Here is a 25,464-nt window from a genome sequence, read left to right as displayed (position 1 = left end):
TGATGGAAATTTGGTTGTTTCCACCTTTTTGCCATTGTAAATAGTGCTACCATAAACATTTGTGTACAAGTTTTTGTTTGAACACCTGTTTTCCATTCTCTTGGGTATACACCCAAGAGGGGAATTGCTGGGTTGCATGGTAACTGTTTAACGTTTTGAGGAACTACCGAACTGTTTTCCACAGTGGCTGTGCTATTTGACATTCCCACCAGAAATTCCTCCACATCCTCCCCAACACTTGTTATTTTCTCGCTTTTATTTTATTTTATTTTATTATTATTATTTTTTTTTTGCAGTACGCGGGCCTCTCACTGTTGCGACCTCGCCCGTTGCGAAGCACAGGCTCCGGATGCACAGGTTCAGCGGCCATGGCTCACGGGCCCAGCCGCTGTGCGGTATGTGGGATCTTCCAGGACCGGGGCACGAACCCGTGTCCCCTGCATCGGCAGGCAGACTCTCAACCACTGTGCCACCAGGGAAGCCCTTTCTCGCTTTTAAAATGTATTTATTTACTTGTATCAGAGCCAGCCTCATGGCTTTATCTATTGGGGTTCACACTGCTTTGGGGTTTGGCAGAGGCACTCTTCACTTTGCACTGGAATCTCCCGGGGTTTTTTTGTTTGTTTTTGTTTTATTCTTTAAGATGTTTTAGGACTTTAATGTCCTTCACACGGTCAACATAAAACACTGACAATGGATGAACAATAGGGGAAAAGACTCTTCAGCAAAAATCTTCCCGAACTCACGGCATCACTGGTCAAACACCAGAAAGAGAACAGTCACGTGAAGAAACAGTAAGGGAATTTAACACAGATTTTTAGTTTAACAGCATAACTGAAAAACAAAACCAACCAACCAACCAACCAACCGTTCTTCTACCCACTGAAAGGAAAGTAAAAGTGAATCAGGGAGCTTCCAAATCTTGTGAAGCAGCTTAAAAAGGGAGAGGGGAGGGGGAAGGGGAGGCACACAACTGTTGAGAACGTAACACTCTAATGCACAAGGTCAAGGATCCTAACAAATTCTCAAAGTCTCAACATATACCAACAAGAACCGTATTATTAGAAATATAAAGGCACAGAGATATAAATGCATAGAGATATAAACTATTTGGTATTAAAAACAGACCTTGCTATATAAACATATAGTAAGTCACTTTTATCGCTTTATGAGAATAACCGTATAAAGAAAGTCCAGAAGACCCCACTGCTGTCATCTTGCAAAGGATCAAAATTCAGCACCTAGAGGGCCCCACCCACCCTCCATGCTGTGTGTCTGTGTGTCTCTAAAAACAACCACCTGCAATTTGCATATAATTAAACCCATAGGCAGCTTTGAATATGAGATCTAGGCAGAAAAAGTAGCAGCAAAGACAACAGTAGCTGGAATTTGGTAGAAAAGCAAGAGAAGACTTTTTAAAAGCTTCCAGTTCAAGTCAGAATTAAGGTTAAGTTTCAACAGCTTGGGATAGCTGTGGATGTTTTGCTGTTCTCTATGCCCTTTCAGGGAGATCATATTGAGTTCAAGAGCTTTGTCGACAAATCTTTTTTCTAAAGCATCATCTCCTTTGGTGTTGCCAATGTGAAATGGAATATTCATCTTGCTTCTATTCTGGGGCTCCACTGGACATCAATTCTAATAGTAGCTTTTCCTTTTCGACCACTTTCCAAAATTAGAGTTCTCTTCTTCTGTCTAGCAGCTTTGGATGGTTCCTTCACCGATGGAGAAGTTATCCACTGGTACAACAAGTGGATTTTTTCTTACATCCAGAACGAGCAGAGTTCCATTGGTTTCAAGGGCCTTTAGTAAAGCCTTTGCTCCTTCACTGGTGAGGCCACACTGCTGCAGGTCCAGTGCTTTTGATGAAAGACAAAAGGTCACTTGCTAACTCTACAGATTTAACATATAGACAACTCTCATTTTCTCACGTGTGGAAGAGTCCTCCAAGCCACAAATCCTCACTAAGAGATTCTGCAGAAGCACTTGCACCCAGGTCACCCATGAGCATGTCGCAGTTCGGAGCGATGCGCCTCAAACCAGCCATACAGTCAAGATCAGGTCTCCTGGAATGGAGATTCTCAGCCCAGGTTTCTTCATGCCTTCTGGTAGTCAGATACTTTAAGGTCTTGGCCATGTGATCTGCTCCCTGCCATGTCAGATTACACCCCGTGAAGTTTACTGTCTTAAAAGTGATAGAGTTCTTTACACCTTGACAAATAACTGTCTCGCCCAGCCGTGGCTGGAAGAAGCTCTGGATACAGATCAGGGACAGAGGGTGCTCAGAAGCGGTGCCCAGTCTACCCCGCGGAGGCGGTCGCCGTTAACTCCAGCAGGCCCTCCCGCAGGGAAGCGCGCAAGGCGGGCAGAGGCACTGAGTCCTGCAGCACGCACAGGTCCTCACAGCGCGGGAAGAAGTCGGCCGCGGTGTCGCAGCGCAGCTTCACCGAGTGATCATGGCCCGAGCGCAGCTTCGGGGACGCTGGCTGTGGACACGATGCCCACACCCACCTGGGGTCCCCGGCTCGCCTCCCGGCCCCTTGGGTGCTCACCGCCCGGGGGGCTGCAGCCCCGCAGCGTGCGCAGGACCCGCGTCGCAGCCAGATGACGCAGGGCCAGAGCCCCAGCTAGGCCAGGCCCTCCATGCCGCGCTCCCGCGCCGTCTCCCACGGCGAATCGCCGGCCCTTGGCGCCAGCCTCATCGACCTCCGCGTGCGGGGCTGCGGTTCAAACCGGCAGGCCTCCCGGGTTTTTATATATTTATTTTAACAATCCAATGCCTGAGCTGCACCTGAGTCCGGGCCCAGGTAGCAGCAATAGCTTTTAAAGCTCCCTAGGTGATTCCAGTCTGCAGCCAAAGTTGAGAATCGTTGTATCAAAGATTCCAGGCCCCTCTTGGTTATACGCTCTTTTTAATCAGAAATTTAAACCGTGTTTAACTAGCTAGGCCAGGCCCACATTCATCTGAGAAATGGTGGGGGAGTGATCCAGATATCTGTCAGACATTGTAACCCTAACAAACAGCTAAGGCCAGTTCTTTTTTTTTTTTTTTTTAAGAGAGGAAGTGATTTCACCACAGCTGCACACAGGGGGCAGGGAGGCAGAATGTCTCCTAGGGTCCCAAGTGAACTGGTGAAAAAGCAAAAAACAAAAGAGTAGAACAAACGGCTACTGGGTAGCGCTCGCCCCTGCCTCCCCCCCACCTCTCTTCACAAGAGAGGTTTGGACTGCAGCCCCATAGAATGGCCTGTGCATTCTTTCAGCTGGGGAAGTTTCCAGATAGCACCCCAACTTCCCTGCCATGGCCACTGTCTTCTCCTTTTTAACAGAAATCTCTTCTGTTTTCCATTCTCTTCTTACCAGGAGGTAGTTATTGTTGCTAACTGTGCAGGACAGTGTGGCTCTTTATCTGAGGTTTTTGTTTGTTTGTTGCGATATGCAGGCCTCTCACTGTTGTGGCCTCTCCCGTTGCAGAGCACAGGCTCCGGAAGCGCAGGCTCAGCGGCCATGGCTCACGGCCCCAGCCGCTCTGCAGCATGTGGGATCTTCCCGGACCGGGGCACGAACCCGTGTCCCCTGCATCGGCAGGCGGACTCTCAACCACTGTGCCACCAGGGAAGCCCCTCTCTGAGTTTTTAAAAACTGTTGCAGACGTGCAAGTTGGCCTGACTGCCAATAAGCAGATGGGTCCATGTGAATGTGAGTTTTGGATAAGTGTAATATCTAACATCAAGTAGGATTTTGCTAAGAGGTCACTTTTCCGCTCTAAGTATTGACTTCAGCTTATTTTCACCGCCCTCCAGCCACTCCCCCCCGTCCTCAGGAGCACCTGCAATGGAACAGCCGTATGCCACGGGGACCCACGGGGCATCACAGCGAGAGGGGGTCACAAAGGACCACACGTAGCAGTGGGGCCTGTGTCTGGTGATTTGGGGAGCGTTTAAGGAAGCCGGGTGTCGCTCTGGATTGGATGTTGTCAGGAAGCGGGGGTGAGTCCTGATCAGGCGTCTTAGTCTTCTTGCCCGAGATGCGGGGAAGACCAGACAAAGGCTGGGATTGGTGAAGAAGCAGCAGTCTCTTCTAGGAGCCAGGACCCAGGGACGTTGGGGTGACTTTGGTGGTTTGGACAAATTCCTGCTTTGTCCGTGTTTTGACATGATTATGGAGTGGTCTTGTTTTTGTTCCGTCCTATCCTGGTCACAGAGTGGCCTTGTCTGATGTCAGGGTTGTGGGGAATTGTTTATGTTCAACAGGAGGGCATCTGGCCAGCTCCTGCTGGATGCCAGGTACTGCTTTTCTCTGTCTCAGGCCTCCTTTGGGCCAAGAGCAGACGAGGGCAGGTAAGAGGACATTAATCCATGATATCTACATTTTCACCATTGCCAAGATTTTGTTGATGAGGAAATGCAGGCTGGCGTTGGGTAAGTCTCTTCTGCTTTTTTGTTGCAGGATAAGTTACTGAATTCTCTGATGTGATAACAGTTGCAGAGGATACACTGGTCAACTGTAACACAAGCAATTCCCACAAACAAAGTGATTATTTGTCTTCTAAGAGGCCTTGAAGCCAGGGGCCTAGATTATAAAACCCAGGCAAAGAGAACACGTTCCAGAATCCAAATAGGTACTCACAGCCCAGTTGGAGGTATTTACAAAGGCCTCAAGCCCTTGATTCCTGTCCATGTCCTACCTGTAACAGTCTCACCAGGATTGTGTCATTGATAGGTAATACAGGCACTGTGAACATGCTTAAAATTACCCAACAATGCTGGCTCCATTTCAAGGCCCATTTATCTCTGATGCTGTGCTAACATTATGAAGCGTTAGGGTTTTGTTGTGGCTTTCTGATTAGTTAATGGCAGAGTATCTCAGGGACTTTTATCTCTGTCTATTTTGCACCTGCAGAAGCAAGGCGGGGCACTATCGCTGGCCACTGCCACCTGCCCTGGAGGACACAAGCTGTTGAGCAGGACCGGCTACATAATTTGCAGGCCCAGTACAAAATGGAAACACGGGGCCCCTTGTTCAAAAATCATTCACAATTTCAAGACAGCGAGAGCAGAAAGTTAAAGCAAGTGCAGGGCTGTTCTGAGCCTGAGGAGGCCTGTGGAGCCTTGCTGCCCCTGCAGTGTGGCAGACAAGGACAACTGGGTTCCCGGGGACCTGACTCCGGAGGAATGACCAGAACTGGACAGCATCCCAGGAAGCAAGCAAGAGCTGCAGTCTGAAGAATAGGGACTGAAGGCTGAGATAGCAGAAGAGCTATGGAAATTGAGGACCCTGGGATCCACAGAAGAAAGGAAAACATGCAGGGCAACAAACAGGTGGCCTGGGCTGGAGAAAATTAATGTGGGGGCTGAAAGGGGGCCCCGGTTCTTAACAGGATGGTCTATTAAAGGACACTTGTGAAGACACTGCCCAGTTCCTGTGGAAAGGTGAAGGACTCAGCAAAACAGCCACTAGGGACTGTTTGCAGGAGAGATTAAGCTTCATATATAGGTTCCTCCTGCGCTTGTGGAGGTACAAGAGTTCACTGATCTAGACTTTGTCCAGCCATTACAGCAATTCCTGAGGAGCCTGGGAGCGCCTAGAGAGGCACAGAGGACTGATGGGATGATGGAGGCATTTGCCCAGTGATACTGTCAGTGTCATAAAGAGGGCTTTAGTGGCCAGACACTGATGTTCTCTCCTTTGTTGCATCTTGTTGATCACTAGCTACAACCCCGAAGTCAAAGACAAGCTCACAGCGAAAAGGTTCACTGCCACGAATGTAGACATCAGTGGTGGACGAGCAACTCTAGAAGCTGTAATTTCTCAAGTCAACATTAACAACGTTTTCCTCTCACTTCTTCCCCATTCCCATTTTTCGCAAAAACGTAGGCAACTAAGTTGAATACCCAAGAGCTTTCTGTTCTGTGCGGAAACGCAGAGCCGGCCCTGGCTATAGATAATGTAAATGACAATTCTAATAGATTAAATTGTAGCATTTGAAGAGTTAAGGAAAAGGCGGCAGTACTTTTAGACTCCAGGGTGGTTCCCAGCATTTTATTTTCTTGGCTTGGCCAGGAAATCAGAGGGGCCTGGGCTCGGGGGGCCGGTCTGGGGGAAGCGCAGGGGGTGGGCCCCCCGGAAGTCGTGCTGCGTGGTTTAAACCTAAGGTGACCTAACGGATGGCGGGAGCGCCCGCCAGATCCTCGGCGCGGGGCGCGGCCATTGGTGACGCACGCCGGGGAGCACGGCGCCCACGTTTCCACAGTTGCCTTAGCGCGGCCTCACACGCTGCGCTCGGAGTTCGGGGCTGCGGGCGTCCTCGCTTCCTCCCTCCCGGAGGCGGGCCCGACCCCGCCCCCGCTCCCCGGGTGGCTCCCCGCGGTCCCTCCTACCTCCTACCCTCAGCCTCCCCGGCGCGGCGCACTCCCCGCCGGCCGCAGCCTGACACGCCGCGCGGCCCCCCAGTCTCCCCGGCCGCCTTCCCCAGGCATGGCCCAGGGCCTCGCCTCACTATGGCAGCAGCACGGCACAGCACCCTTGACTTCATGCTCGGCACCAAAGGTGAGGGCGCGCGCCCGCCACCTGCCCCGTCGCTCCCGCCGCCGGGCGGGTTGGGGCCGGCGGGGCCGGGCGGGGCGCGCGCCGCGGGCCGAACAATGCGGACGGTCGCGCGGCCCCAGCCCCGGCGCTGTCGTCTCCCGGGCTGTCGCTTGCACCGGCGCCCGCGTGGAGGCCGCGCTCTTGCTCCCGCCGCGCTCTGTCCCGGCGGCAGCGCGGGGCCCGGGGGGGGCCGCGCTGGCTCCCTCTTCGACCCCGACCGGGCCGCCCTCCGGGGCCCGGGTCGCCCACCCGCGCCCTTCGCGGGCTCGGCCGCCCCCGCCGGGGGTCCCCTCGCGCCCTGGGCGCGGGAGGAAGAGTCCGGGTGGGGCGGGGGGCGTGCGAGGGGCCCGCCCGCGGGACCTTTCCCCGTTCCCCGAGGCGGGTAAATTCCCCCGGGGGTGGGGGCTCCCCTCGTGTGAGCCGGGCCTGGGGCAGGACCGCGCCGCGCTCGCAGAATTCTCAGGCGACCGCGTAGGAGAGATTCCCCCGGAAAGGGACTGGGCACGGGAAAAGGAAACGATGATTATATTATTATTGGGTGGGGGGTGAAGTCCCAGCGCGGGAACTATAAGTCTCCGAATCGGGGAGGCTCGGAAGACTGCGAGCCGGCCAGAACAGGGGGCTGGGAAAGTCCGGACTGACTGCGGAAATTGTGGAGAGGAAGGGTATTTTGCATCCTTTTTTCCTGGGTGCGTCTAAGGGGGGGGAGGGGGAGGGGTAGGACTGCTGGTCTTTTTTCTGGTGGATTTTTTTTTTTTTGCCGGGCCCAGCGGCATGCGGGATCTTAGTTTCCCGACCAGGGATCGAACCCGTGCCCCCTGCATTGGGAGTGCGGAGTCTTAACCCCTGGACCGCCAGGGAAGTCCCTCTGGTGGCTTTTAAACCTGTGAGTGCCGCAGACTTGAATCTGCGCTTCCGGTTTGTCCCACTTGGAGCGTCTCACCCAGGTCTTGCTTTTTCACCGTCTTCCTCCAATTGGCTGGAGCCACCTTTTCTGTTACCATTGAAAACATTACTTTTACACTTTCTTTCTCCCCTGCCCCTTTTTTTAAACTTCTGAGTACTCACTTTGCATGTTCTTCCCCAGTTTAAAGGATTTCCGAAGGCATAAGATGAGGGGAAAAAAAAAGACCTTAGGGATTTGGACAAGACCTAGTTTTCTGTCCTGTGTTGATTGGCTCTGCTTGTGACTTTGGCTTTATTTCTCAACCTGTCTGAGCTGCTTCTTCCCTGTGGTAAAAAGGGGGAAGGATAGGGCGCACTTCGTTGGGCACCCCCATCCCCCAGGGCTTTTAATGTTAATGGAGTTGCTGGAAAACGTTACAGGGTTGTGAAGTAATATCAGCGTATTTGGGTGGTGGGGAAGTGACTAGGAGAAAAAGCATTTCTTAGTTCCCTCCTTTCTTAGGTGAGGCTGGAGGGAAGGGAGGCGGCTGGGGAGAATCAGGAGATGAAATGGTGATTGGAGCTGTAAAAGGTTTTCTTGAGTAATTAGCCTGCCAGTTTCACTGGGAGGGTGAGGCTTGAGGAAGAAATAGGGGTTCAAAGCCACTAAGCTGCTGAGTTGAGTTTCTGGTGGCAGTCTTGTGTGAGCGCTCACCTGTACTTACTGAGTGTGAGTTTTCCAGGCTCTAAGCACGGTAACGATGAGGCCGGAAGATTCCTGCCCTTCCCTCAGCCTGAGTGTCCTTGCCTGAAGCCTTAAACAGCTTGCAGCTAAATTCAGGTGTTGTCTGTTGAAATGGGTGCTCCCAATGGACTTCTGTGTTCTATTGTAGAAGTGGGGAAAACCTTCCCTTAATTGCATGAAGAAAAAATGAGAGAACTTGAACATTTTGGGCAGGCACCGTCTAGAGAGGGAGAGAGAACCATGGACGTGCAGTTTTGGAAGGGAGCGGGAGAAGCTGGCGGGTTCGAAGTTGCCAAGGTGTGGAAGTGGCATCCAAATAATTTAGTCGTGTGAAGAGAAAGTAAAAAATAATTGAGAATTCCCACTCTTTTTTTTTTGTCTGCGTTGGGTTTTCGTTGCTGCGCGCAGGCTTTCTCTAGTTGCGGTGAGCGGGCTTCTCATTGCGGTGGCTTCTCTTGTTGCGGAGCACGGGCTCTAGGCGCGCGGGCTTCAGTAGTTGTGGCGCACGGTGGCATGTGGGATCCTCCCGGACCAGGGATCGAACGCATGTCCCCTGCATTGGCAGGCGGATCCTTTTTTTTCTTTTTAAATAAATTTATTTATTTTATTTTTGGCTGTGTTGGGTCTTCATTGCTGCGAGCAGGCTTTCTCTCGTTGCGGTGCGCGGGCTTCTCATTGCGGTGGCTTCTCGTGTTGCGGAGCACGGGCTCTAGGCGTGCAGGCTTCAGATGTGGGTCACAGGCTCTAGAGCGCAGGCTCAGCAGTTGTAGCGCACCGGCTCTGTTGCTCTGCAGCATGTGGGATCTTCCCGGACCAGGGCTCGAACCCGTGTCCCCTGAATTGGTAGGCGGATTCTTAACCACTGCACCACCAGGGAAGCCTTTTTTTTTTTTTTTTTTTTTTTGGCGGTACGCGGGCCTCTCACTGTTGAGGCCTCTCCCGTTGCGGAGCACAGGCTCCGGACGCGCAGGCTCACCGGCCATGGCTCACGGGCCCAGCCGCTCCGCGGCATGTGGGATCTTCCCGGACCGGGGCACAAACCCGTGTCCCCTGCATCGGCAGGCGTACTCTCAACCACTGCGCCACCAGGGAAGCCCATTGGCAGGCGGATTCTTAACCACTGCGCCACCAGGGATGTCCCCCAGCCAGTTACTCTTAATTCCCAGATTGTTTGATCTTCAAGATGAGAAAGTTTTTTGTTTTCAAAGATGAGAAAGTTTTGATGACAAGGTGAATATTCTAGAAAGAGATCCTAAGGGGACATGTATGTATGCATCTGTGTTAGATCTTGAGTCCCTACAAAACTGTTTTGGGAGTAAGAGGACCCTGATTCTTATTGTATTCCCCCCATCACTTGATTTTGGGGGGAGGCATGTCGCCCTTGCTGTCTGTAGGTATCCACCCTTGTAGAATAAGGGGATCGGCTAAACTAGGATCTGTTTTCGGTTTTCATTAAGGGGCACTTGATGAGAAGTCTACCACCTGTGAGGTCTTCAAAAACATTTATTTTAATTGATAATAATGAGTCAAAAGGCATTAATCTTGGCGTGTGAGTATTGGATGTGACTCAAGGGTGAGTCAAATGCCTGTGGAGCCTGGAATCATGTTCTTTTTCTCATTTGTCAGTAATCCTTCCTCATGCCCCAGTTCCACGATGTGATTTTAATGGAATTAAACTTGAACCACTTAGTTATGTTATGTTACGATTCTGTATAACTTGGTTACCAGTGCAAGCCAGCTAGTACCCAGCAGCCACTGGGCCACTGAGGGCAATTATAGGTTGGGCCTGGCGGTGCCTGTTTAGTTCTGGCTGATGAGGTAACTCAGGAAATTTTAACTTCTGCTGAAAAAAAATCTCACCTTTGATCCTCTCGTAAGTGAAGTATTGGACTGTGAAGGCTCTTGAGCCCAGAAAACATTTTGTGACTTCTTAGCCTGAGGCTAACAAGAATAAACATGTCCCACACTAGTATAGCTTAAGCATCTTTGGGCAGGTGGAGGACACGTGGTTTGTTTATGCTAGGCAGCCAGCAAGTGTTCTGTGTAGACCTAGTGAGGTAGACCGAGTGAGGTACGCACGACCTCTGCCCGCCCTGGAAGGGTAGGGTTGCAGTCTTCCTTTCCATGTCCATTTCTTCCCCGGGCTGGGAGTGTCTTTGAAGGGTGACCTCCAGGGTTTTTATCCTGGACACAGTTCTGATACATCATAGATGTTTGAGAAGTACTGGTTAAATGGACCTGACTGATGTTATGGTAAAGGTGGAAAGCTAGTTCAAGTCCACTAGGGGAAAACGAGGCACACATTTACTGTTAGAATTAAGAGGATGGGTCCTGAGTGAGGAAATGTGACTGATGCTGTTGTATCTGTCCTTTGGATCACTATAGTTTATGTAGGGAAACAAAGTGACTTATGTCATTCAAATTAACAAATTAGTTTTATAACAGAAATTTATTTAGTAAATTAAGGACACGGGAGTTCCCTGGTGGCCTAGTGGTTAGGATTCTGGGCTTTCACTGCCATGGCCCAGGTTCAGTCCCTGGTCGGGGAACTGAGATCCCACAAGTGCGCAGCGCGGCCAAAAAAAAAAAAAAAACAAACCCAAAACAAAACAACAACAAGAAAAACCATAAGCCTGCTTGGGAATTATGGGCTTAGCCGAAAAATGTTGAGGGTAGGGATTCTTAAGTTGTGTGCCTTTGGCCCTCATTGGGGAAGCCTGTGGAGCGCTTCTCAGAATAAGAATTTTAAATGCATAAAATAACCCATCTATTTAAAATAACATTCTCAAAATAAAACCCCTAATATGTGACATAGTAAATAGTAATATGTGCTTCTTTCATAACACAAAATACAGTCTAGCTGCAGGCCTCATAATTTCCAAATTTCCATAATTTCGGAGTAGAGCCAAGGAAATCCGTATTTCAGCTGTCATTTGATCAGGAAAAGCTTTGCTTCTGTTGTGACAGTGGCCAGGTAGTTGATAATGTGTGGTTTTACAAGCATAATTGAAAAAAATGCTAAGTTTCAATTAGTGAAAATAAGGATGTATGCTTTTTGCCATCCATGTTCACAGAGCCCCTGAATTGTGTCCCCTGGCCCTTGGGAGTCCATAGACCCCAGGTTCAGGGCCCGCAGGAGCTGGAGAGAGAACTGAGACTGTCATTTCTCTATATTGTTCCTTTTGGGAGGAGGTTTCCACTCAGGCCAAAGCTGTAAGCAAATGTCCCCGCTTCTTCAAAACATCTTTTTGAAAACAAAAAAGCCAGTGTTTACTAATTGCCTCCTGGGCTAGGCATTGCCCTAAGTGCATAACACATTATTTTATGTAATCTTCTCAACAGCCATATGGTGGGTTTTATCCCCATTTTAAAGATGAGTAAATAGGCCCATTGAAGTTTTTCTCCTTTTAAGTGGGCTACCTGTGATTCAAAACCCTGTATATTTGATTCCAAGTCCTTTGTTAATTTCCACAACCAGGAAGCCTCTAAGTTAAGGCAATGGCTGCGTGTTCCCCCCCTCCCCCCCAATTTATCACTATATGGAGACTTTTTTTGTCTCTTCACCTTGGGAGGTGCTACCAGCATCTAGTAGGCCAGGGGTGATTTTAAACATCCTACAGTGCACAGCATTGACAAGCCAACATATCTGTGGTGCTGGAGTAGAGAATCCCCGGTGTAAATTCTAACCAGGTTGTTGCAGTGATCTGGATGACAAATCAGCAAAATTTCCCTGGTTCTTTTTGCAAGTGTCCGTGGTGCAGGGAAGGAGGATGGGCCTTACCTTCCCCTGAGGTTTGCACTGGGGTCAGTTAGCACTTCCTACCGAGCAAAGCCTGTGGCTTCAGGTGACCCCCCACCCCCCATTTCCTGAACCATCTTGGACCCTCTCCACCAAGCTCCCGCTCTTCCATGTATTTATTGAGCTCCTTTCTGGCGGAAGCAGATCATCTTCATGTACTTACTTACTTAATTAATTTAACATCTTTATTGGAGTATAATTGCTTTACAATGGTGTGTTAGTTTCTGCTGTATAACAAAGTGAATCAGCTGTATGTATACATATATTCCCATATCCCCTCCCTCTTCTGTCTCCCTCCCACTGTCTTCATGTATTTTAAATTTATTTAATTTATTTATTTTGCCTGTGTTAGGTCTTCATTGCTGCGCGCAGGCCCTTTCCAGCCGTGGCGAGCAGGGGCCACTCTTCGTTGAGGTGCGCAGGCCTCTCATTGAGGTGGCCTATTTTGCTGTGGAGCATGGGCTCCAGGCATGCCAGCTTCAGTAGTTGTGGCTTGTGGGCTCAGTAGTTGTGGCTTGTGGGCTCCAGAGCGCAGGCTCAGTAGTTGTGGCGCACGGGCCCAGCTGCTCCGCGGGATGTGGGATCTTCCTGGACCAGGGTTTGAACCCGTGTCCCCTGCATTGGCAGGCAGATTCCCAACCACTGAGCCACCAGGGAAGCCCATCTTCATGTATTTTAAATAGCTATAACTATAAGCATAAAACCTAAACCAGTTTTGATTGCATCTAGCTTTTTGGTTCTTTTGTTCAAGAGTAGAAAAAGCTTTCTCCCTACCCCCTCAGCATTATCATTGTCCCATCACACTTTATCCACCACTGTGATAGAGAACATCCACACCCGCTTTAACGATGAAACCTTGGGCGGCTGATGAATGGGAAAATGCATGCGTGGGCCCCACTCTAGACTGACGTGAATCACAGTCTTTGACGGGAGGGTAGTACCTGGAATTTACATTTTTAACCAGCTTTCCTCCTAGCAATTCTGATGCTGATTATATGAGAACCACTATAATAGGATCCTCATTAAAAACAAAAAAACCCCCGTGTATCAGAAACCTTCGAGGCACCCATCCACGTCAGTAAGTCCTATGGATTCTACCTGCTACCCTCTCAGATTCCTTGCTCACCCTTTTCCTGGCTACAGTCCTTGGCCACAGTCTCCCTACTTGTCTCCCTCCCTTGTTTGGGAAGGGCTCAGTCAACAGGAACACAACAGATCCCTGTCCCCTTTCCCATTTAAAAGCCCTCCTGTGAGTCCTCATTACTCTACAGATGAAGTTGAAACTCCTTATCAGCACTTCCAAGGTACATGAAGGTCCATTTCTACCCGATTCTCCATCCTCACCCAACACACACTTGAGTCTCACACTCCTTGTGCTTCCAGGTAGAACCTGGACTCAGAATTTTCTAACAGCTCTGGGGAAGGTATATTTTTGTGTGACATAGGTATTCTCTCATACCTTCATTGTCTTTGAAAATGTTTTCTGGACTGCTTGGGGGGAGGTTCCTTGTTAGAGTCTGACTACATTTGGCATGCTCCTTTGCTTTGTTGGGATTTAAAAAAAAACCTCCCCTTTCCCCAACTTTGCAAGATTCTTAATTGCACTGATAATGCTGTATTTGACCCCAGGCTGAATAATTGCACACTGCTGGGAATTCATTTTGTGAGCTTGCCATTAAAAAATTGTGTAAACCTTAATGGTTTTTTAGAGTATAGTTCCGCAGTTATACCTATGTCTTTAAACCTGTAGAGGTGGTATAGGGTAAAGTTAGTTTGTGCTTTGTATCAAAAAGCCTCATCTATTTCCTACTTGATAGTTCTCTATTGTTTTAAATGCTTTGGAAGGGATAACAGCTGTTTAAGAAATTGATTCCATAATCCAGGCATTTAGGAACAATCACCCCAGCTAACAAGTGAGGTATTTTTTCAAGTAACCTGAAGCTTTGCAGGTGATGTTTCTTAAAAAGAGTGTTTTCCAATTTAATAAGCAACTGGTGGATGATTTGTGGGTTTTTTGTCTGTTTTGTTTTTGTGGGGCAAAGCTAGTTTTGTCTTGCAGTGGAGGAGTTACCAATTTGGAATCTTCGTATCCTCCTTTTTTTTTTTTTTGCGGTACGCGGGCCTCTCACTATTGTGGCCTCTCCCGTTGGGGAGCACAGGCTCCGGATGCGCAGGCTCAGCGGCCATGGCTCACGGGCCTAGCCGCCCTGCGGTACGTGGGATCCTCCCGGACCGGGGCACGAACCCGTGTCCCCTGCATCGGCAGGCAGACTCTCAACCACTGTGCCACCAGGGAAGCCCCTCTTCTTTTTTTCTTTTTTAGGCCTCCCTGCCCGGTATGTGGGATCTTAGTTCCCCCACCAGGGAATCAAACCTGTGCCCCCTGCAGTGGAAGCGCTGAGTCTTAACCACTGGACCAACAGGGAAGTCCTGGATTCTTTGAATCCTCTTAATTGTATAATGAAATTGGCCGTATTTGAATCAGCATTCACAGACCTTCCCTACCTTCTTGGGAGGTAGACTGAAGTGCTGTGGTCTCTCATAGCTTTGAAAAGTTAGAGCTTTTGGTGTTGGATTTGGGACCCTGGGTAAGATTTGGAATTACGGGCTTTATAATTTGAATTGAGACCACCGTGGTTATACTAACCCTTGGCACGTAAGGATTAGCTCGAAAGTTACTGGATTGTGGTTGGGCCTCTGTTTAAAAACGTGTTCAAGAAAGCTATTATTGAGTTTAGTTTTTGGAGTCACGCATGCTCTGCGCGTTTTAATCCACCATTTCACTGCAGTTGTAACCTAAGCCTGCTGGTGTGTGCTGCGGCTCCAACCACCATTTCATGGTAGTTTAAATACAGGCTCAGTTCTTTTGAAAAGTCAGGAAACCTCCTCAGTTGAATTCTGCCAGCCAAGTATGTAAACCATTGCACAAATGCTCTTTTAAACCCTTACGACTGGGCATTTTTCCAGACCCCAGGAAAAAGGCAACTCTGGAGCCCAAAGTTGTGGTGGGCCTGCAGTTCGTTAAACTGATGATGTCACCTGTGTTCTGGAGTGAGCTCCTGAGCTAGTGGCCGCACTTGTGATCAAAGGCATTCATGGGCTAAGCGGCAAAGTCAAAAGGAACTGGTAAGGGCCAGGAGCGTGTTCTGGGTTCCTGAGCTGACTTGACCCTCTGGGTAGTTTCTCATGTACCTTAATTTCGCCCTTTGCGTGAAGGCACCAGTGATACCAATATCCCACACGCTGTGTTGTTGGGTGGGATGTCCAATAAAATGTTTGGAAGAGTGTCAAATGATACATAAAACACTTAACACTAATTGCAGTACTTAGCGCTGAGTACTTTGAAATTGTGCCAGTGGGTAAAGATGATCTGTTATAAAGAGGTGTGAATTTCACTTACTGAAAGATAAGGAAAGTTCTGCTGGCAAAAGAAGAGGCAGAAAATAAAGGGTTGGCCTGTGATTTGAAGGTTGGTCTACTTTACTTGACCTCTCTAAGTTACTAAAGCAGAATTTTATGAAGACGTTTTGATTTTTAAGATAACACTTCCATGGGTTTGTGTGGCATGACTGTTTTCTCTGGAATGGAAATTTCTCCTGTGAGAATCCTGAGCAATTTCTAGGATACTGTTACATTTAGCACCAAATTGTCTCTTCTGAAGGACTGCAGATCACAGTGGTCAAGCAAGACCGATAGGATAATGGGCATTCTGAATTTCTAGAAAATATTAGAAGATTTCTCAAACTGGGTTCAACATGGGGTCCTTTCTCTTTTTTTTATTGAGGTGTTACTGACACATAACATTGTATTAGCTGCAGGTTACAACTAATTACAACATCGTAATTTGATACTTGTATATGTTGTGAAATGATCACAATAAGTCTAGTTAACATCTGTCACCATACATAGGTTGAAAATTATTTTTTCCTGTGATGAGAACTTTTAACACCTACTCTTAGTAACTTTCACATATGCAGTACGGTATTAACTATAGTCACCCATGCTGTACATTACATCCTATGACTTACTTATGGGACCCTTTTTCTTAGAACCGGTGCCATGGATCACACTTGGGGAAACAGTAGTGGTGTAGGTTTTATAAATGGTTTAACACTGAATTTTTGAACTGTTTAATGTTGCAGCTAAGTGACCCAGTTGGTCTGGGGTTGTGAGGAAGGGGATCATGGGCCTGTCAGTCCAAGTGTTCCTAAGTGGGGTTTGTCTAGGTTGGAGAGAAAAAGAGCTTACTATCACTTTATTCCCTTTGGAATATGATAGGTCTTAAAAAAAACATTTTGTGAATGTTTTTTGTTTGTTAAGAGTTCCCATGCATATTTTTTTCTTTTAATGAAGGATATGGCTTTGCTTGAAGAAACTCCAGAAGCTGTTCAAATAATGGTTTATGCATTTGTCTTTTTACATATTTTTGTTTAAGTTATGTGCTCATTTTAGACTACCTGCAGGGTGTAGGGAAATAGAAAGGGGGAAACCCAGATCTCTCACCTTATCACAAGTAGATAACCTGTTGATGTTTTGGTGTCTGGGACAAATGGCTTATTGTCCCGTATTTAACTAAGCAGGGGGCAACACAGTGTCATGATTAAAAGCACTGGATCTTTGGAGCCCGGCTGCTTGAGTTTGGATCCTAGCTCTTAGCTCTACCACTTACAAGCCTTAAATGTGTAACCTTGGGGCACATCTTGACCTCTAGGCCTTATTGAGACATCCTTGCCTCCTTACTGATAGCATTCAGTCTATTACCATTAAGTAGGATGCTGGTTGTACATTTTTTTTCACATATTTATTTATTTATTTATTTTGGGCTGTGTTGGGTCTTTGTTGCTGTGCGCAGGCTTTCTCTAGTTGCAGAGAGCGGGGGCTACTCTTTGTTGCGGTGCGCAGGATTCTCATTGCGGTGGCTTTCCCTGTTGCGGAGCACAGGCTCTAGGTGAGCGTGCTTCAGTAGTTGTGGCTTGCGGGCTCTAGAGCGCAGGCTCAGTAGTTGTGGCCGTGGGCTCAGTAGTTGTGGCTCGCAGGCTCTAGAGCGCAGGCTCAGTAGTTGTGGCACACGGGCTTGGTTGCTCTGAGGCATGTGGGATCTTCCCGGACCAGGGCTCGAACCTGTGTCCCCTGCACTGGCAGGCGGATTCTTAACCACTGCGCCACCAGGGAAGTGCCTAGTGTACAGTTGTGAGCTTTGACCAATGCATATTGTCCTGTGAATACACCACTGTGAAGATGAGAATATCTGAGAGGATTTTTAAAGCAGATACTTGAATGATTTCAAACTGTATTTGGAGTCCATTTTCCTTATCTTCCTCTTTTAGGTTTAGGGGTCTGTCGAGAAGACCAGAAAGCTGGTAAACTGTACAAACCCAAGCCTGGCTCATAGGTTCTCTGACATGAGAGTCTGGGGTTTTGGGGAAAGGATACCTGCATTTATGTTTCCCCTTGCAGGGAGCTGCAAATGGATCTGCCAACAGCTTCGGGCCATCTTCCCACTGAGAGAGTGCAGATCTCTGAGAGGGGGAGGTGGGAGGGGGGGTGGGGCGTCTGACCTTGATGGTAAATGGGAAGTGTGCATGGAGGAGGCACATCAGGGGGCTCTGGAAATTCCAGGGTCTGGGGAGTGGGAGGTGGGATGGAAGGAGGCTGGGTTTTGGGCCTCACTACTTGGGCATGGTGCAACCACGGGAATAATTAACCACCTGTTGGAGCTTAAATTGCCCGAGCTTTGTGGGAGAGAGAGACCTTGGGAGAGAGAGACCTAGGAGACAGTAAAATTCGGGGGGGGGGGGTGGTCCTTGATGGTGAAGTGTGGCATTTCCAGCGCATATAAAGATACGTTTAGCAAGAATAGAAATTCATCTTCTAATTTTATAAGCCAGGTGCTGCTTAAATGTGAGAGCAGAGAGGAATGCAGCCACCTAATTTTGCAGGGGGGGGGACTAGTGTGGCTCTGGCCCACAGCTGGTGCAGGGTGATGACCCTGCAGCGGCAGAGACTTGGCATTATGTAGCTTAAAGCCCTCATAATTTATGTCCAGAGTTTTCTTAGTTGAAGTGTTTGAAGTTGGAAAAGACTTAAAGGCACAAGTCACGGTCATGGGGTGGAGAGTCCAAGAGTTTTTCTGGAAGTGTGAGAATTGCTTATTTCCTGAGGGCAGCCTCTCTAATGGAATTCACTTAGTTAAGGAGGTTACAGTATTTTAGCCTCTTGAAGCTGGAGAAGAGGGAATCTAACTGAAGCAGGGCACCTGGTGTCATAGGTTTTTATTGGGGAGGACTCTCTTTTCTACTTGGGCTAGTAATGTTGGGGGGTGCAGCTAATCTACTTATGTCCACAGGGTTGCCCACCTTATGGATAATGATTAAATGGCAGTGCCTGACTGTGAGGGGTGGAGGGCTCGAACATTGGTGCTGGCTTCCTTATAGGAACCCTGTGAAGTGGTGCCTCCATTTGATGTTTGATGAAATGAGGTCTGTGAGGCCAGTGAGTTTGAGTGGTGCAGAGAGGCTGTGGTGGGGGACTTGTGGGAGAAGCTTCAGGGGACCGTTAAGGGGGATCTTAAGTGGCAGGGGTATTAACCATTGGTGGGAAGGAGTGGGGAAGTCTGGATTTTATTCCAGACTTGAGATTGGAACAGTGTGCTGAGCATTTGGGTGAGAGGCAGGTTGTAGCTGGATGTACAGATTTGGGATTCGGCCGTCTGGAGCTGATGGCCAGGGTCAGAGGAATGAGGTTCATTCTCCAAGACAGGCCTATGAATGGATCCCTGGGACAAAATGAGGCAGGGAGATGAAACCTTGTCTTCCCTTGTCTTCTTTTTTTTTTTTTTTTTTTTTTGCGGGCCTCTCACTGTTGTGGCTCAGTGGCCATGGCTCACGGGCCCAGCCGCTGCTCAGCATGTGGGATCTTCCCGGACCGGGGCACGAACCCGCGTCCCCTGCATCAGCAGGCGGACTCTCAACCACTGCGCCACCAGGGAAGCTCCCTTGTCTTCTTTTGATAGCGGTATATTTGGACTAGACCTCCAGCAGACCTCCAAGTGGATTCTTCTTAAGTTATTGTTGAATAAACACACACAAAGTGGGCAGTGGTCTGGAAACGAGGACACTGAGTTGCCCATTGGACAAAGGACACATTTGCCCTGGGACAGGTCTCTGTGTTTCTGAGCACTTTGGAAGGCTCTGAGTGCTTTACTAGTTGCACATCATTCTTGCCTGGGCAGAGTTTTCTAAGAACTTGTGCCAAGCAACATTTTATTAGCCTAGTTTGGATTACCATGTCTACTTGAAAGCAGTGTACTTATATCTCTTTTAGCATTGAATCTATTTTCATATTTTCTGATTCATAGGCACTTATGACGTTGCTGTTTTGTGTTCCCAAATTTGGGTGCGCTTTGACCCCAGGCTCCTGCTCGCTTACGTGTAGAGCATCTAGTAGTTCTCAAGGGATTGCATTACCCACCTCCCTTCTGCCCCTGGGAAATTGGGGTGTGGGGTCTTTTTTTTTTAACAAAGGGGGGCTCTTCTTGTATTTAGTGGGTATGGCTAGGATTATCAAAAGTCCTGTGAGGGACAGGAAAGTCACTTACACTGTATTTTCAGCCCAAGTTGAGGAACCCTGATAGAGCAAGCACATTTTGTTTGGTCATGTTACGTGCTCCTTACTAGACAGGCATAAAGGTTGAAATTGGATAATTGATTGCAGAGCATTTTCTGGGGGCCCGTCACGGGTTACCTGTGGCTATAGCTAGCAGGGAGTTCGGACTTTCTTCAGGCCTCCTGTTGTGTTGAATATTTTCTGTAACCTTCTGGTGACTGTAGTGTAGTTAGCTTGGAGTTAGTGGGGGTTTATTTTTCTTTTTTTATCTAGTGGTTTAGATCAGTGGTTCTCACACGTGGCTGCACATTGAATTTCCCAGGGAGCTTTAAAAAAGTGTTGCCTGGGTTCCACCCCCAGATTTTTCTTTAATTGGTCTAGGATGTGGCATCAGAAGTTTTGTAACTCCCCAGGTGGTTATAATGCACAGCTAGGATTGAAATCCACTGGTCTAGGTGTTCCAGAAGCTCTGCAGAGATACAGGAATAAGGATGATTAATTTAGCTAGATGAAATTTTCATTTAGCCACAAAACATTTATTGAGCACTTGAGATCAAGATGACCAAGGAAGCTACCTTGTTAAGGCTAGTGGATCTCATTTCTTTGGTTTCCAGTTTTCATCTTAAAACCTTGGTTCTGGAAAAGAGATGCTAGGTAGTTGTTTCAGCTCCAGCTCTGCTTTCTGGAGTCCTCTCCAAGGGCTGGGAGCAGCTTGGGTGACAGGGGAGCCCCCAGGTCAGGAGGAAGGTGAATATGAAGTGAGGTGAACAGTGGGCAAAACGGCATGGTCCCCATGTCCCTGGCCACAGGGACTGGGCGGTGGCAACAGCCAGAAGGATCATTCAGACCCGGGCTATTTCTACTGAGCTGCGGGGGTAAGCCCACAGTATAGAAATAAGGGAACACTAAACTGGATCTCTTTTGTAATCTGTTTTCCTTCAGTTTGAAACCTGGCTGGAGGGCCTCCATTAGCCCACTCAGTGCCTTTATGCTAATTGTGCCAGTTAGAAAAAGGGGATGGTTGCCACGCTGGGCTTGGCCAGCAGTCAAGGGCTTTGCGTGTATCAGACAAAGACACCCCCTTTTCCTGCCCAGGGGACAGAGTTTGCTCCAGCTCAGCCCCAGGGCCCTCAGTCGGTGCACAGCCTGGCCAGTGATCCGCAGGATGACCCTGCCTGCACAGCCCTCTTCACCAGCATGGGGAGTTGGTGTCCTGTTTTGTGATGTGCCAGCTGAACACGGTCTTGAGGCCGTTTACCAGGAGTGATGATTTGTTTTATACACTTTCAAAACAGAAAACATCTGTTCTGGCCAGGGAGGGATTGAATAATTGCATAGTGGCTTTCCTAGTCACAGTTCAAGTACTGCTGGGCGCACTTGTCTCCACCGCCCCGCAGCTCAGTCACTTCCACGGTGGCCCGACCCCACCAGGCTTCGTTGACAAACACAAATGGAACGAGGTCAGTTCTTTGTATCAAGTTTGGAATTGAAATTTTTTTCAGGGGCTGAATTCAGTCTTAAAACCACAGTTCTGGGGGATATAGTTCAGGCCTCCCCGTTTTAATTTCCTGAAACCAGTTCCAGAATAGCAAAGCCAGCTAGATTAGTCTTTGCCAAATGAGTTTCCCAAAGGCACAGTTTTGCTGGGAAAGAGGGAGACTCGAATGAGACTGGAGGCCACTGCTCATGCTGGGCGGTGCTTGTGCTCGGGTGGGGCGTGGTGTGGCCGCTGCTCCAGTGGTCCCTTCCCGATGCGGGGCTTTTTCCTGAAGGGGCCTCAGTTCATTTTGACCGGGCACAGGTCGTGGCTCTTCCACCCTGCCCAGGTCCCCGCGACCTGCTGGGCGCTCACTGCCTTCTGAAAGGAGGAGCCCCCCTCCTTTGTGGGTGAACCGCTGTTGGTATTTTTATGGGGGTTTGCAGTCCCTTCGCTCTGCTCACTTCTCTCACACTTGCTGGTACCCCACCAGGTCTGTGGGCCAGGGCTGCTTGTCTCTGCCTACTCCTGGTGTGCTGTTTGGGGATGCAGTCTGTCATTTAGTTTTGTTCTAAATGTTGTCTGTGAGGTTTGGTTGTGCTAGCCTAATTGCTCTGTGTTTGGAGATTGAGAAGATTAAAAAAATCACTCCTTCACTGCCATTTTTGCTACTCCATTTGCTTTTGTTTGTTAAGCAGAGTTAAAATAGGACTTTTGGTGGGTATATTAGTTGGCCAGGGCTGTTGTAACAAAGTACTACAAACTGGGTGACTTAAAACTACAGAAACGCGTTCTCTTCCAGTTTTGGAGGCTAGAGTCTGAAAACAGAGTATCATCAGGGCCACACTCACTCCCTCTAAGGGCTCTAGGGGAGAGTCCTTGCTTGCCTCTTCCAGCTTCTGGTGGCTCCACGTGTTCTTGGCTTGTAGCCATTATCACACCAGTCTTTGTCTTCCTCCCTCCCCTCCCCCTCCCCTCCCCTCCCCTCCCCCTCCCCTCCCCTCCCCCTCCCCCTCCCCCTCCCCTCCCTCCCCTCCCCCTCCCCTCCCCTCCCTCCCCTCCCCTCCCTCCCCTCCCCTCCCCTCCCTCCCCTCCCCTCCCTCCCCTCCCCTCCCCTCCCCCTCCCCTCCCCTTCCCTCCCCTCTCCCCTCCCCTCCCCCTCCTCCTCCTCCCTGGGTCTTCCAGGCTTCAGTCTCTAATAAGGACTTAACTGGAATTAGGACCCACCTGGAGGCTCCAGGATGATCCATCGCTAGATCCTTAAATTAACTACATCTGCAAAAACCCTTTTCCAAATCAGGTCGCACTCCCAAGTTCTGGGGATTAGGGTGTGGACATATCTTTTGGGGGTCACTATTCCACCCACGACAGTTGGAGTGGATGAAATCATCTGCTATGTAAGTGGCAATTTACATTTTTTAAAATGTCTGCATAGGCCAGAATAAGACACTTGTGCTGCCCAGTTTGGCCTCTGAACCCAGTTTGTGGCCTTCGTTCTTATTGTGCACTGGAAGGTGTTGGGAGCATAGTTCCAAATGTCATTGGAGATAGACTCTTGCGTAGATTGTGGAAATCCTTCCAGTCTGTTTTGGCACTCCTTAGTTTCTGGAAGGAATTCTAGTGTAATTTTCTTGTGAAACCACACGGTGGTCAGCTGTGGATCTTGTTTTTTTTTTCTTTTGCCCTCGGTTCAGGTCACAGGGATGCTTTGTTTTGACGCTTTGCAGCCCCTGCTCTTTTCCTTTGTGTGGAAAAAGCACCAGCCTGTGGTGGGCTCCTGAGAATACAGAGTAATTCCTTTTGTCTCATCTTGCTTCTTTATCTTACCCTTCTCAAGGAGTGAGTACCTTTGCAGGTACAACTAGATAAGAATAAATTGCATTTTGTTTTTATCTAAATATCATAATGATGGATGTTCTTGAAGATTCTGGCTTCAAGTGAGCCTACAGAGGTTAACGCAATTTCTATAACCTTGACCTCAGTCCTTGACCTGAGCTCCACTTGGGTAGCAGGTAGTGGGATGGGAGATGGGGTCACAGTGCCTAGCAGCTTGTACCATATTGAATTGTTGTTCAGTTTCTACCAGTTAGAGATAGGTTACTGAGTGGCGCCATTTATTTTTTCCAATAATAAAAGCAAGCCATCCTTATTGTAGAAAACCTGGAACACAAAGCCAAAAGTTTTGAAGTTTTTTATGATACCCATCAACAGTGGATGGAATTCTTTTTCTAGTACTCTGTATTCGCATTAACTTACTTAAGCTAAAGTGGAATGTCTTTTATTGTGTTTGTATTTCTGGTTTCTGGCTAGCCTGAATATTTTGTTAGACTATTTCTAGTTTCCTGAATATCTGTCTGCATTTTTGGCACAGCTGTTTTGTGGTTGGTGTTGCCATTCTTATTTTGTTCCCTGGTAATCTGAAGCCTCTCCTTATAGGGTTCAGAACGTTGTAGCTCATGACAAAGGGGATAAGCGACGCTGGCAGCTCTGTTCAGGTTTTCTTAAAAGTTCATTCATCAAACTGTGCCTCGCTGGCTTTGCTTCTGAATGTTTCATTCTGACCATCTTGCCTTCTCCCCCTGTTCTCCAGCTGATGGTGAGACCATTCTGAAAGGCCTCCAGTCCATTTTCCAGGAGCAGGGGATGATGGAGTCGGTGCACACCTGGCAGGACCATGGCTATTTAGCGACCTACGTAAACAAAAACGGCAGGTGAGGCGGCCTTGAGTGCTCCTATTCAGGTCTGAGCACTTCAGCAGTGTGTGTGTGTGTGTGTGTGTGTGTGTGTGTGTGTGTGTGTGTGTGTGTGTGTGTGTGTGTGTGTGTGTGTGTAGGGGTGGGGATGTGTGTTTGTATGTGTGGGTGGATGTGTGTGTAAAGGGTGGCCTCACTTCTGGTTAATGACCCCTTTGTGTGTGGTCCTGGTCCTCAGTCACCTTTTTTCTTGGTCTCCATTTTCTCCCCCTTGCAACTTTTCCTCTTTCTTTATTTCCGGTTTTAATCCGGTGAGGTTTGACTCTACCTTTCGGCATTCTCTGTGTTCCTAGGTTCTCTGGTGGGGGATTCTTTGCTAGAACCACCTAGCTGGTTAAGAGGTGGCATTTCTCTCTCCTTCCTTTACCCCTGGCCCCTCTCCTTTATGTGACTGGTGGTGGTGGTGGGTGGGGATGGTCAGCTCGTGCAGGTGCAGATGAGTTTGTGGTGTCCTGGGCCTGAACTTGATTTTGAGGCCATTTAAGGGCTGAAGGTGAAAATTAACTAGTTGTATTTTTTTTTTAATATTTATTTTATTTATTTGGCTGCATCGGGTCTTAGTTGTGGCACGCAGGATCTTCGTTGCGGCACGCGGGATCTTCTGTTGCAGCACAGGCTCTCTAGTTGTGCTGCGCAGGCTCTAGAGCGCAAGGGCTTAGTTGCTTCGCAGCGTGTGGGATCTTAGTTCCCCGAACAGGGATTGAACCTATGTCCCCTGCATTGGAAGGCGGATTCTTAACCACTGACCACCAGGGAACTCCCACAGTTGTATTTATTTTTTTAATCTAAGCACACTGCCCATATTCTCCAAACAGAATTCTTCATCTTATTTAGTGTCATTCAAACGTTTCTTTAACCACACCTTATAGTAAGAAGTGATTTTATATCAGATGTGCACATACACATCTGCATGTATACAAATATACATGTCTAATTGAAAGAAAAGTTTCTTCAGATAATTCTTACACATGTGTAATACACTCTTTATTTTTATTCCATAAAAAAGCTGGTCAGATACACTAAATTAGAGGTTAAAGCTTTTCCTGTAAGGAGCTACATAAGGTCCCTGTCACATACTCCCTCTTTTTTCTTAAGCAACTCTTTAAAAATGTAAAAAAACATACTTAATCTGCAGGCTTTACAAAACATGCCGCGGGCTGGATCTGGCTTGCAGGCCCCAAGCTCAGTGAATTTAGCCACCACCTGCTTGCAGTCAGAAAAACACGGCTCTGGGGACTTCCCTGGTGGCGCAGTGGTGAAGAATCTGCCTGCCAGTGCAGGGGACACGGGTTCGAGCCCTGGTCCGGAAAGGTCCCACATGCCCCAGAGCAACTAAGCCCGTGTGCCACAGCTACTGAGCCTGCGCTCTAGAGCCCACGAGCCACAACTACTGAGCCCGTGTGCCACAGCTACTGAAGCCCGCACGCCTAGAGCCCGTGCTCCACAACAAGAGAAACCACTGTAATGAGAAGCCTGCGCACCGCAACGAAGAGTAGCCCCTGCTCGCCACAACTAGAGAAAGCCCGTGCACAGCAACGAAGACCCAACGCAGCCAAAAATAAATAAATATATTCAAACAAACAAAAGAAATACCACGGCTCTGTTTTGAACTCTG

General features: G+C 48.5%; 2 protein-coding genes across 2 annotated transcripts in view; one reads left to right on the top strand and one right to left on the bottom strand.

Moving 5' to 3' along the window:
• Nucleotides 1-1,521: 1,521 nt before the first annotated feature.
• Nucleotides 1,522-6,208, bottom strand: LOC132418692 (centrosomal protein of 78 kDa-like). Its single transcript, XM_060002685.1, is given in 6 exon segments — nt 1,522-1,743; nt 1,745-1,861; nt 1,947-2,251; nt 2,319-2,483; nt 2,527-2,717; nt 6,163-6,208. Coding segments are annotated over 6 exon segments (972 nt in total). The 3' UTR covers nt 1,522-1,595.
• The window catches only part of SMS (spermine synthase), a 50,777-nt gene continuing 31,484 nt past the window's right edge, over nt 6,172-25,464 (top strand). The window contains exons 1-2 of the mRNA XM_060002716.1: nt 6,172-6,546; nt 23,687-23,807. Coding sequence (XP_059858699.1) covers nt 6,498-6,546; nt 23,687-23,807 — 170 coding nt within the window. The 5' untranslated portion in view covers nt 6,172-6,497. The remainder of the gene's footprint in view (nt 6,547-23,686; nt 23,808-25,464) is intronic.

This window comes from Delphinus delphis, chromosome X (assembly GCF_949987515.2).
Source record: "Delphinus delphis chromosome X, mDelDel1.2, whole genome shotgun sequence".
NCBI lineage: Eukaryota > Metazoa > Chordata > Mammalia > Artiodactyla > Delphinidae > Delphinus > Delphinus delphis.
Note: the sequence above shows the minus strand (reverse complement) of the source record. Positions and strands in the feature narration are given on the sequence as shown.